This window comes from Coregonus lavaretus (genome assembly GCF_964263955.1).
Source record: "Coregonus lavaretus genome assembly, chromosome: 5".
Lineage (NCBI taxonomy): Eukaryota > Metazoa > Chordata > Actinopteri > Salmoniformes > Salmonidae > Coregonus > Coregonus lavaretus.
In genome coordinates this window covers 36638463-36650213 of record NC_139992.1, presented here as the reverse complement: position 1 = coordinate 36650213, position 11751 = coordinate 36638463, and the positions used below count along the sequence as shown (strand labels likewise).

General features: G+C 43.2%; 1 protein-coding gene across 2 annotated transcripts; it reads right to left on the bottom strand.

The window, feature by feature from the left end:
- Positions 1-941: 941 nt before the first annotated feature.
- Positions 942-11496, bottom strand: LOC311130152 (interferon-related developmental regulator 1-like). 2 transcript variants are annotated; one of them, XM_084162839.1, is made up of 12 exons: positions 11283-11494; positions 9577-9681; positions 9258-9339; positions 8857-8981; positions 6953-7110; positions 6807-6857; positions 6324-6502; positions 5987-6095; positions 3971-4105; positions 3509-3733; positions 1878-1937; positions 942-1249 (listed from the first exon to the last, which is right to left on the bottom strand). In XM_084162839.1, exons 1-11 carry the CDS (start codon positions 11311-11313, stop codon positions 1905-1907), a joined length of 1233 nt encoding a protein of 410 aa, XP_084018965.1. In that variant the 5' UTR covers positions 11314-11494; the 3' UTR covers positions 942-1249; positions 1878-1904. The 2 variants fall into 2 exon arrangements, with proteins under 2 accessions (XP_084018965.1, XP_084018964.1); XM_084162838.1 differs by lacking the exon at positions 1878-1937 and having other exon boundaries at positions 11283-11496.
- Between the last annotated feature and the right edge of the window lie 255 nt (positions 11497-11751).

Sequence of the window (11751 nt, the reverse complement as noted above, 5' to 3'; positions counted from 1 at the left end):
TGCACGCACGTCGCTCTAGAGGACCCAGTGTACAGCCATATGTACAAACTGCAACATTCTCTAAAATGTCAACGTGACCGTTGCCTAGGAAACTGTACAGCAGTTCCTCTTCATCAAATGTGAAATCGGCTTCCAGGAAAAGCTGAGAGTAAAGGCCATTTGGCTGACTGCAAATTGGTCTCTGCTATTCTACTGACCTTGTGCAAGTCTGAGAAAACCATTACATGATGACACACTTAAGCTCAACATGCTTCTTATCCTCTGACTGGTGTGCTTGATGACTTGTCATAAAAAATGATTGACCTGGTGATGTACTGAAGATCAAGAAATGCACATTGAGATTTGTTCAGTTAGTATTTATTTGAGTTTCTCACTTCCCCAATAGACCTACTAAACTACACTGAGTGTACAAAACATTAACACCCGCTCTTTACATGGCAGACTGACCAGCTGAAAGCTATGATCATGGGTTAAAGAATGATTTTTAAGCCTTGAGACATGGATTGTGTATGTGTGCCCTTCAGAGGAGGAACGGGCAAGACAAACGATTTAAATGCCTTTGAACGGGGTATGATAGTGGTGCAAGGCGCACTGGTTTGTGTCAAGAACTGCAACACTGCTGGGTTTTACACACTCAGTTTCCCGTGTGTATCAGGAATGGTCCACCACCCAAACGACATCCAGCCAACTTGACACAACTGTGGTAAACATTGGAGTCAACATGAGCCAGCATCCATGTGGAACACTTGACACCTTGTAATCCATGCCTAGACAAATTGAGGCTGTTCTGAGGGCAAGGGGGGTGACTCAGTATTAGGAAGGTGTTCCTAATGTTTGGTATACTCCGTGTATAACAAAATACAGTTATCCAATTAGTGCATTTTCAAATAATATATCTCAATGTTAATGGAACACAAACATTAAAACAGAGCAACAAAGTCTGCATCTCACTTGACACTTTATTCCCTACATACACACTCTGGCTAAAATTGGTGCACTGGCAAGCCTATATGGGGAATAGGGGCATCATTGAGACGGACATACATGATTATTCATATTTACAAATACCAACCACTTGACAATTGGATAAATTAAGGACAGTGATATTCAAGATGGTTAAATTGATGGTTTATAAAAGCGCAAGTTGGACCATTAAATCACATCAAAACTCCCCGACGTCAACCCTCTTGTCTCTGAACTTGTTCCTGGCCTTTGTCCGAGCCTTGAATGCAGCTGCGTTGTAGAGATGCTGGAAAAGAAGACCGCAATGTTAACACAATAAAAAAGACAGGTTCTTTTTTGCGTTGGAAATATATCCATGTGAATGTCACGCCAATAACCCATTTGAAATGTATATAAATAAATAATTAACCCAATGAGTCCAACCACGACAGAGGTGTGATTTGGACTTTTAGCCACTTTTAAATATTGTTTGTTTCAGCTACAGACTGCTGGGTTGTACCATTGGATTCATCTATTTCTTCAGCATCTGTCGGTCTGTGTGATTAACAGAGGGGTGGGGTGCGCTAGAGCGGTGTTTGAGACAAGGGTGGATCCCGAAGGGGCTGGGTCTTTTTACAAAAACATCTGTCCAAATGGTTTGAGCTACAAAATGGACATTTGTCAAACTCATGAATGCAACTGTTTATGTTAAATTGTTTTGTGATGTACTTGTAGACCTGGTTGTCCTGAAAATAAAATGGTAAAACACTTAATTGTGAGGCTAAATATAAGGGCTGGAGATAAATTAAAGTCAGATAAATGAAAACACGATTTTTGCTGGGGTCTCGAGACTGATAGGGTTAATTGAAAGAAAATATACAGTGGGGAGAACAAGTATTTGATACACTGCCGATTTTGCAGGTTTTCCTACTTACAAAGCATGTAGAGGTCTGTCATTTTTATCATAGGTACACCTCAACTGTGAGAGACGGAATCTAAAACAAAAATACAGAAAATCACATTGTATGATTTTTAAGTAATTAATTTGCATTTTATTGCATGACATAAGTATTTGATCACCTACCAACCAGTAAGAATTCCAGCTCTCACAGACCTGTTAGTTTTTCTTTAAGCCCTCCTGTTCTCCACTCATTACCTGTATTAACTGCACCTGTTTGAACTCGTTACCTGTATAAAAGACACCTGTCCACACACTCAATCAAACGGACTCCAACCTCTCCACAATGGCCAAGACCAGAGAGCTGTGTAAGGACATCAGGGATAAAATTGTAGACCTGCACAAGGCTGGGATGGGCTACAGGACAATAGGCAAGCGGCTTGGTGAGAAGGCAACAACTGTTGGCGCAATTATTAGAAAATGGAAGAAGTTCAAGATGACGGTCAATCACCCTCGGTCTGGGGCTCCATGCAAGATCTCACCTCGTGGGGCATCAATGATCATGAGGAAGGTGAGGGATCAGCCCAGAACTACACGGCAGGACCTGGTCAATGACCTGAAGAGAGCTGGGACCACAGTCTCAAAGAAAACCATTAGTAACACACTACGCCGTCATGGATTAAAATCCTGCAGCGCACGCAAGGTCCCCCTGCTCAAGCCAACGCATGTCCAGGCCCGTCTGAAGTTTTCCAATTACCATCTGGATGATCCAGAGGAGGAATGGGAGAAGATCATGTGGTCTGATGAGACAAAAATACAGCTTTTTGGTCTACACTCCACTCGCCGTGTTTGGAGGAAGAAGAAGGATGAGTACAACCCCAAGAACACCATCCCAACTGTGAAGCATGGAGGTGGAAACATCATTCTTTGGGGATGCTTTTCTGCAAAGGGGACAGGACGACTGCACCGTATTGAGGGGAGGATGGATGGGGCCATGTATCGCGAGATCTTGGCAAACAACCTCCTTCCCTCAGTAAGAGCATTGAAGATGGGTCGTGGCTGGGTCTTCCAGCATGACAACGACCCGAAACACACATCCAGGGCTACTAAGGAGTGGCTCCGTAAGAAGCATCTCAAGGTCCTGGAGTGGCCTAGCCAGTCTCCATACCTGAACCCAATAGAAAATCTTTAGAGGGAGCTGAAAGTCCATATTGCCCAGCGACAGCCCCGAAACCTGAAGGATCTGGAGAAGGTCTGTATGGAGGAGTGGGCCAAAATCCCTGCTGCAGTGTGTGCAAACCTGGTCAAGACCTACAGGAAACGTATGATCTCTGTAATTGCAAACAAAGGTTTCTGTACCAAATATTAAGTTCTGCTTTTCTGATGTATCAAATACTTATGTCATGCAATAAAATGCAAATTAATTACTTAAAAATCATACAATGTGATTTTCTGGATTTTTGTTTTAGATTCCGTCTCTCACAGTTGAAGTGTACCTATGATAAAAATGACAGACCTCTACATGCTTTGTAAGTAGGAAAACCTGCAAATTCGGCAGTGTATCAAATACTTGTTCTCTCCACTGTACTTGTGACCTTTTCAAAACGTTAGTAGAGTTAAATTAGCCATCAAAGAAAGAAAAGTATGCAGTCTAGTAAGGTTACTTACCCTTTCGAAGCGGGAGATTTTCATGGACTTCAGTGTGGCCGCGTCAACCAGCATGGGTGGTCCCAGTTCAAACACATCACGGATAAACTCATTAGCCTGTAGGTGGTAGTTCATGCCAGAGCCCACAAACTCCCTGAAGGCGTCGTAAGTCCTCTTCCTCACCCAGCTGTCGATGGTCATACGTTCAGTGCTGAAGCGGATTGTCTCAGTCTGAAAGTCCCCTTCCTAACACACACACACACAGGTCAGCTGAGGCAAGGCTGTTCTGGATTCTCACAAGACAACAAATGGGTAAACGTTATTGATAACTAGAGGGGTAGATTAGGTTGGTAATGGCAACCAGCTGTTGACACAAGCACCACAGAGAACTCACGCCATGAATCAGCAATGAGTCATCACATTAAATGCAAATTCTATTCCCCAGACAGTGCTCGTCTACTATTGTATAATCTGCCCACTCACCTCCACTGCCTTGAGCACGTCCCTGAACACAGACCTCTGCTTCCTCTTGTCAGTCTTGGCACGATGTTTGTTGCAGTCGGTGGCCAGAGAGTTCAGCTTGTCACACAGAGGCTCCCAGTCGTCATACTCAAACTCCTGAGAACATCACAACAGAGCACGAGTCAGTCATCACTAAAGAAGTGTTTACAGATTAACATGCTATGCTGGCACTGCATTTCTGTAAAATTCAATTTTAATTCAGTACAGGATGGGGATGTGCACGGCTATACGAATATCCAAAACAGATGTTAGTATTCGAATACTTGTGCGAGTACAGTGGGGGAAAAAAGTATTTAGTCAGCCACCAATTGTGCAAGTTCTCCCACTTAAAAAGATGAGAGAGGCCTGTAATTTTCATCATAGGTACACGTCAACTATGACAGACAAATTCAGAGAAAAAAAATCAAGAAAATCACATTGTAGGATTTTTTATGAATTTATTTGCAAATTATGGTGGAAAATAAGTACTTGGTCACCTACAAACAAGCAAGATTTCTGGCTCTCACAGACCTGTAACTTCTTCTTTAAGAGGCTCCTCTGTCCTCCACTCGTTACCTGTATTAATGGCACCTGTTTGAACTTATCAGTATAAAAGACACCTGTCCACAACCTCAAACAGTCACACTCCAAACTCCACTATGGCCAAGACCAAAGGGCTGTCAAAGGACACCAGAAACTAAATTGTAGACCTGCACCAGGCTGGGAAGACTGAATCTGCAATAGGTAAGCAGCTTGGTTTGAAGAAATCAACTGTGGGAGCAATTATTAGGAAATGGAAGATATACAAGACCACTGATAATCTCCCTCGATCTGGGGCTCCACGCAAGATCACACCCCGTGGGGTCAAAATGATCACAAGAACGGTGAGCAAAAATCCCAGAACCACACGGGGGGGACCTAGTGAATGACCTGCAGAGAGCTGGGACCAAAGTAACAAAGCCTACCATCAGTAACACACTACGCCGCCAGGGCCTCAAATCCTGCAGTGCCAGACGTGTCCCTCTGCTTAAGCCAGTACATCTCCAGGCCCGTCTGAAGTTTGCTAGAGTGCATTTGGATGATCCAGAAGAGGATTGGGAGAATGTCATATGGTCAGATGAAACCAAAATAGAACTTTTTGGTAAAAAAACTCAACTCGTCGTGTTTGGAGGACAAAGAATGCTGAGTTGCATTCAAAGAACACCATACCTACTGTGAAGCATGGGGGTGGAAACATCATGCTTTGGGGCTGTTTTTCTGCAAAGGAAAGAACTGAAAAGGCTTTTTCTAAATTGAAATATCCATGTTACATACAAGGATATACCATGACATTACAAATTATACATTTTATAAAACAGTGCTCCCTTAAAAAAGTGTTTTTAACTGTAGCCTTCATGTGTAGCTTGTTGTTTATGTTGGCCAATCAAAGAGTCTCAATGTTTAGCATATGTAGTGAGAGTTCACTAATGCAATGCAAGATTAGATAAATTTACAGAATTAAAAAAGTTACCGAAATGAGAAGGGGTAGGCTACAACAAGCAACTAACAAGTAGGCCATTTCATCTGAATGGGTGTTGGGGAGAAATTGCAAAATGTGGCCTCAATTAGCCTAGCTAGCTAGCTTTTCAAGGCAACTCCAGCCAAGACAGGCACGGTTATATGGGATAAATAACATTGTGGCTGCTACAAGTTAACTAGTCTGTAGCTTCCCTCTCTCTGCCACAATCTGCTCGCTCCTATCTAACCGGCACCTCCGCAGCTGCAGCCTCTATGCTCAGGTTAAAAACGTATATATATATTTTTTAAATACACATTCTTTCGAATGTCCGGATATCCGACAAATTCATGACACTATTCGAATAGGGAAATTTCAACCCCCCATCCCTAGTACAAGGGGATTGAAAATCCAATGCGAGATTTGAACACTTTCTAAATGAAATCTGAATGAATCTCCTGAATTGAAATGGAACATAGACCAAAGAACAGGTGAGCACTTACAGGGTCCTTGTCCCTAGCCAGCTCAAACAGCAGAGCGATGGTCTCTCCCGCTGCTATCCTCATGTTGACATCGTCGTTCTCCAACAACCGGGGTAGTTTGGGCAGGTGTCTGAAAGACAAAAACACATTTCAGTCAAAAACAAGTAGACTTTCAATTTAAGGCTTCCCATCACCATGATATTTCCTTCATCTATACTGGTAAGACAACTGGACAGGTAAGGACATCTCAGGCACATTCACCATATTGTTTTGATCAGATGCATCCAAAGACCTATAGGCTGAAACGGACTGAAAGTTGTGTCCCAGAGAGACTTAGAGGTTCGAGTTAAGTACATACTTGTGTGTGACTGCTTTGACCTGGCTGCCGGTGCAGATTGTGAGCAGCAGGGCCCAGGAGAGGAGGGCATTGGTGTGGAGCAGGGTGGTCTGGGGGTTGAGAGAGGGGCGACTCCCATCCTCCTTCACATAAGAACGCATGAACAAACTCTCAAAGCTCTCCATGGTGGCATATACATCCTGGAGACCCAACAGAGAGAAAGGGGTTAATCATTTATGTTAAACCAGGGTGTGAGATTGGACTATGCAGTCATTTGGAGAGTAGTCTTGGTTTCTGTAGCTTGTTCCAAATGCTGAACAGAATAAATGTTACACAGAATGCCAAATTCTTCAGCAGCACAAAAGACAAAAGTATTTCCAGGTCGCAGTTGTAAATGAGAACCTGTTCTCAACTGGCTTACCTGGTTAAATAAAGGTGAAATAAATAAAAAAATACACTCAAGCATCGAGATATCACATTAGAACATCAAACATAGCCACATACCAGGATGTCATCTTCCGCCACGAGAGTGCACAGGCCCAAACTTGTTGCGCACTATAACGAAAGAACAAAGGCTTTCAGTACAACAATAAAGGCAATTTATAGCAAACCAACCTTATTTTAATGACAGGGTCCAGGCAGATACTCACAGCTTGTCTGGCTTGGATATTGGCTGCTCCATCCAGCAGAATGTTCTTGAAGATGGGTTTGAGAGTCTTGAACACCTCCTCGCTCTCGATGTCTGAGCCCAACTGAATACACAGCAGACAGGCCAGGGAGGCTGCCGCACACTGCTCCTGTCCTTTACCTGAGATAGAGGGATTTGATTTATTAGGATCCCCATTAGTGACAGCTAGTCTTACTGGGGTCTGACATATAACAAAAAATACATTACAGACAAACTACTTTACAATTTACATACATTTAAAAACATTAACATGAAGTATGTGTGCGCATCTATCAGTTACACATACATCAGTACGTACACACAACAAGTAGGTCACATGGGGAGAGGCGTTGTATTTGTTTTTTGAAACCAGATTTGCTGTTCACTTGCGCTATATAAGATGGAAGGGCGTTCCATGCACTCGTGGCTCTGTATAATACTGTACATTTCCTTGAATTTGTTCTGGACCTGGGGACTGTGAAAAGACCCTTGGTGGCATGTTTGGTGAGGTAAGCGTGTGTGCGTGTAAGTTGACAATGCAAATAATTTTGAATTTCCAACATGAATGTTTCTTATAAAAACAAGTGACGCAGTCAGCCTTTCCTCAACTTGTAGCTAAGAGAGACTGGCATGCATAGTATTAATTTTTGCCCTCTGATTACAATGAAGAGCAAGACGTGCCGCCCGGTTCTGGACCAGCTGCAGCTTTAACTAGGTCTTTCTTTGCAACACTTGACCATATGACTGGACAATAATCAAGATAAGATAAAACTACAGCCTGCAGGACTTGCTTTGTGGAATGTGGTGCCTAAAAAGCAGAGCATCTCTTTATTACGGACAGACCTCTCCCTATCTTTACAACCATTTAATCTATACGTTTTGACCATGACAGTTTACAATCTAAGGTAACGCCAAGTAATTTAGTCTCCTCAACTTTTTCAACAGCCACACCATTCATTACCAGATTCAGCTGAGGTCTAGAACTTAGGGAATGATTTGTACCAAATATAATGCTCAGTTTTAGAGATGTTCAGGACCAGTTTATTACTGGCCACCCATTCCAAAACAGACAGCAATTCTTTTTTAAGGATTTCAGTGACCTCATTAGCTGTGGTTGCTGATGTGTATATGGATGAATCATCAGCATACATGGACACATGCTTTGTTTAATGCCAGTGGCAGGTCATTGGTAAAAATAGAAAAGAGTGGAGGGCCTAGAGAGCTGCCCTGCGGTACACCACACTTTACATGTTTGACATTAGAGAAGCTTCCATTAAAGAAAACCCTCAGTTCTATTAGATAGATAGCTCTCAATCGACAATATGGCAGAGGCTGAAAAGCCATTACACAAGTTCTCAACAGGTTATGGTCAATAACATCAAAGGCTGCACTGAAATCTAACAGTACAGCTCCCACAATCTTCTTAATATAAATGTCTTTCCACCAATCATCAGTAATTTGTGTCATTGCAGTACATGTTGAATGCCCTTCTCTATGAGCAGGCTGATAGTCTTGTTAATTTGTTTACAGAGAAGTAGCATTGTATTTGGTCAAACCATTTTTTCCAACAGTTTGCTAAGCGCTGGCAGCAAGCTGATAGTTCTGCTTTACCACTCTTGGGTAGCGTACTGACTTTGGCTTCCCTCCAGACCTGAGGACAAAGACTTTCCTCTAGGCTCAGATTAAAGATATGACATATAGGAGTGGCTATAGAGTCAGCTACCATCCTCAGTAGCTTTGAGAGAGGGGTTACAGTAAGTGCTGAACCAGAACTATAGATTCAAACACTCATAAATACTACAATGTGGGTCTGTCTATTGGTATTCAGTGAATATGAAGCATGAATTGGTTAAAGACTGAAAGCCTCTAGTAGTGGTAGTAGCTAACCTTTCTTGAGACAGCGCTCAATGCTGTCAGTGATGGTCATCCTCCTGTCCGAAATGAACTCGTACAGGATCCTGGTTGCCATGGCAGCCTTCAGCCCGTCCAGGGCTCCTTGTCTGGTCTTGGCACTGTCAACGAGGTAAGAGAACAATAAAGATTTAGGCCTAGTGTCTGCAGTAGCTTATGTAACAGCTACATGATTCAATTCAATTATCAGCAGCAATCTGAATGGAAAGGATGACGTCTTGTTGCATTGTGTTCGTTATATAACAGATTTAACATCTCAGGTTCCGTCGACCCAGTTCTAGGCCTATGATGTGATCTGGTTCCACGTCTTCTGAAAGAAATACAGCTAACAGAGAAATAGCAGGAAGATCAGTTTCCCCACAGTGGTTTAGACTTGCCTCTTATCCACAGTGCTGTCAATGAAAACCTTCAGCTTGTACTGGAAATCCTCCTGGGCTGCCTCCTGGGCTGCCTCCCCTCCTACATATAGGAAGATTAATACAATACACCATGAGAAATACAGACTTGTACTAGGCTATTCCCTTTGTAGATCGTATTCTTTGAACCATTTAAGACTAAAGCGTAACGTAATAGGCTGTATGGCATTTATCACAACTTGATAGCTCAATTGTTCCAGAACTTTCTTTTTTTGACCTGCCCTTTGTTGCTTTATGATGGGACACACAGGCAAGCATGTGTACACACACAATCACACACCTTCGTCTGCCACACTCATGGCGTCACTGAAGCTGCTGCAGTGGCTGAGGGTCTCAACGGAGGCATCCTCATCGCTGAAAGGCTGCACAGCACCATGCTGCCCCCCTGAAACACAATTACATTATGTCCCCCCCCCCCCCCCCCCAAAAAAAGCATACATTAAGTAATGGTACAATATGTGCATTTTCCTCTGGGGGTTTAACTAGTACACTTCCATGCAAGCACAATGCAGAACGTTAAATGCAATTCTTTGACATGTGCTTGTGTTTGACAGAACAAAAAGCCAGATCGCTACGATTATGGGATATGCACTTGATATTCTCTCCCCTCAAAGTCAAGGGCTCCCTAGTCTTCTGCCGACAGTTCAAACAGCACAGCGCCTTGGGTGGGTAGCTGGCCAGGCAGTGACAGCATCTAAACCCAGCTGGTGCAGCTTATTATGATAAGACTGTTCCTATCTGAGAGGGAGGGCCACACGGTCTGCTCTGCAGTGTGTAAATGTGACCATGTTCACGTGGCAATCCATTGCTTTCTTCTCAGACCACAGCACTGAACAGCTGATTCTGAAAAAGCGGCAGACACCACCCAAGTAGTCGACTACCACGATCCTGCTTTGTTTATAGCATAGCTGTCCCTATAACGTGTGCCAGCTATGTAGCTAGCTTGCTGTAATGTGAATAACTGGTTAGTTAGCTAGCATGGCTATCTAAGTAGCTAGTCCAGCGAGTGTTATATAACCATGAGGGGATTCGATGAATCTGTCCCGGTCAGGCAAGTCTTACACCGGGTGAAAGTTGATTGCATTAGTTTAGGAACCGGGCTGCCTCCCGGGCGTGAGCCAGGTGCCCAGTTCGAAGTCCACGGCGAAGACGGCTCAAAACTAAAGTTACGTAATCCAGCACGTGCAGTAATGAGTAGGATTCCGTGTTCTCACATGCAAAAGTGATTGCTTTGTAAAAACGCAATATCTGCCTGCCCAATGAAAACTACTTTAAAAATTCAAACGTATTTTATGGAAAAGCGATGTACGTTTCTGGACGATGCACCATGCTGCCTTGTTGACAACATGACCGAGCAGGGCAGATAACTGTTCAATTTTAGATGGGCGCTTCTCTCCCTCACCGTTTTTGCCCGTTGATGTCATAGACCGGTGTCCCGCGGCTCAGCAAAATCGAATTCGCCCATTATTTGACTTGATCGGCTGTCGACTTCACTCAAATGTTGTGGCGTCCTTCCAACTAAACTTCGTGTACTCAAACCACCCATCCTTTTACAGGAAGGGAGCTAAAGCGAACTCGCAAAAAACTAACAAATATGATAAACACTGGCCAGCTGACGTTAGTTGCTAGGTTAACAAATTCGTTTCAAAGGTCAATTTAAAAATACTGTAATCGCGGTATCGGGTGTAATTTCTATAATCACAATACTCATACAATAATGTCGGCAAACAATATGATATTGATCGTTAAACTTAATTCAAATTGTTTTAAGAGAAAGCGAGAGTTCTTTGTCTGAATGCTCTTGGCCTGATGTCAACGATAAACATAGGCAATGATGCCACACTGTTTTGTAGTCCTCTCAGACATTACTTGTCGTTCATCTCAATACGATGTAAGAATGCACAAAACTACAACTCCTACAATGCATAAAACTCAAACGACGAGGGTAGGCCAAAACAACCGGTCTGTAGCGACTTGCTTACTTACCCCTGGAACTCTTCTTCTTGGACCTTGGCATTTCCGTGCAGATAAGTATGAGAATATGAGCAAAAATCAGCCGATACACGACCAGTTTTTATTAAACAGTCTCATAAATTGACAATCTTCCCGTGGCACGGTAGAGAGAAAGGAATTAAAAGCGATCCTGGAGAAAGACTGTGGGCGAAGACGATACATTTTCCCTCAAAAAAACTAGGGCTGCGTTAATATCGCGAGGTGCTAAGTATTTATACGACTGACGTCACACGCTCAGACATGGGTTTACCCCTACACCGCCGACCAATCATGTTGCATAAGTGTATGACGTATTGTGATTGGCATCTCTTTGCTGTCTGTGGTCATGTTCTCTGTGGTCATGTTCTTTGACAGCCACATGAGGGTGCTGCTACCCTGTCCACTAAAGCCCTGCTGGCTCGGTCCTTGCTATTCGGATTCCTTTGGACGTCCAACTCTGACG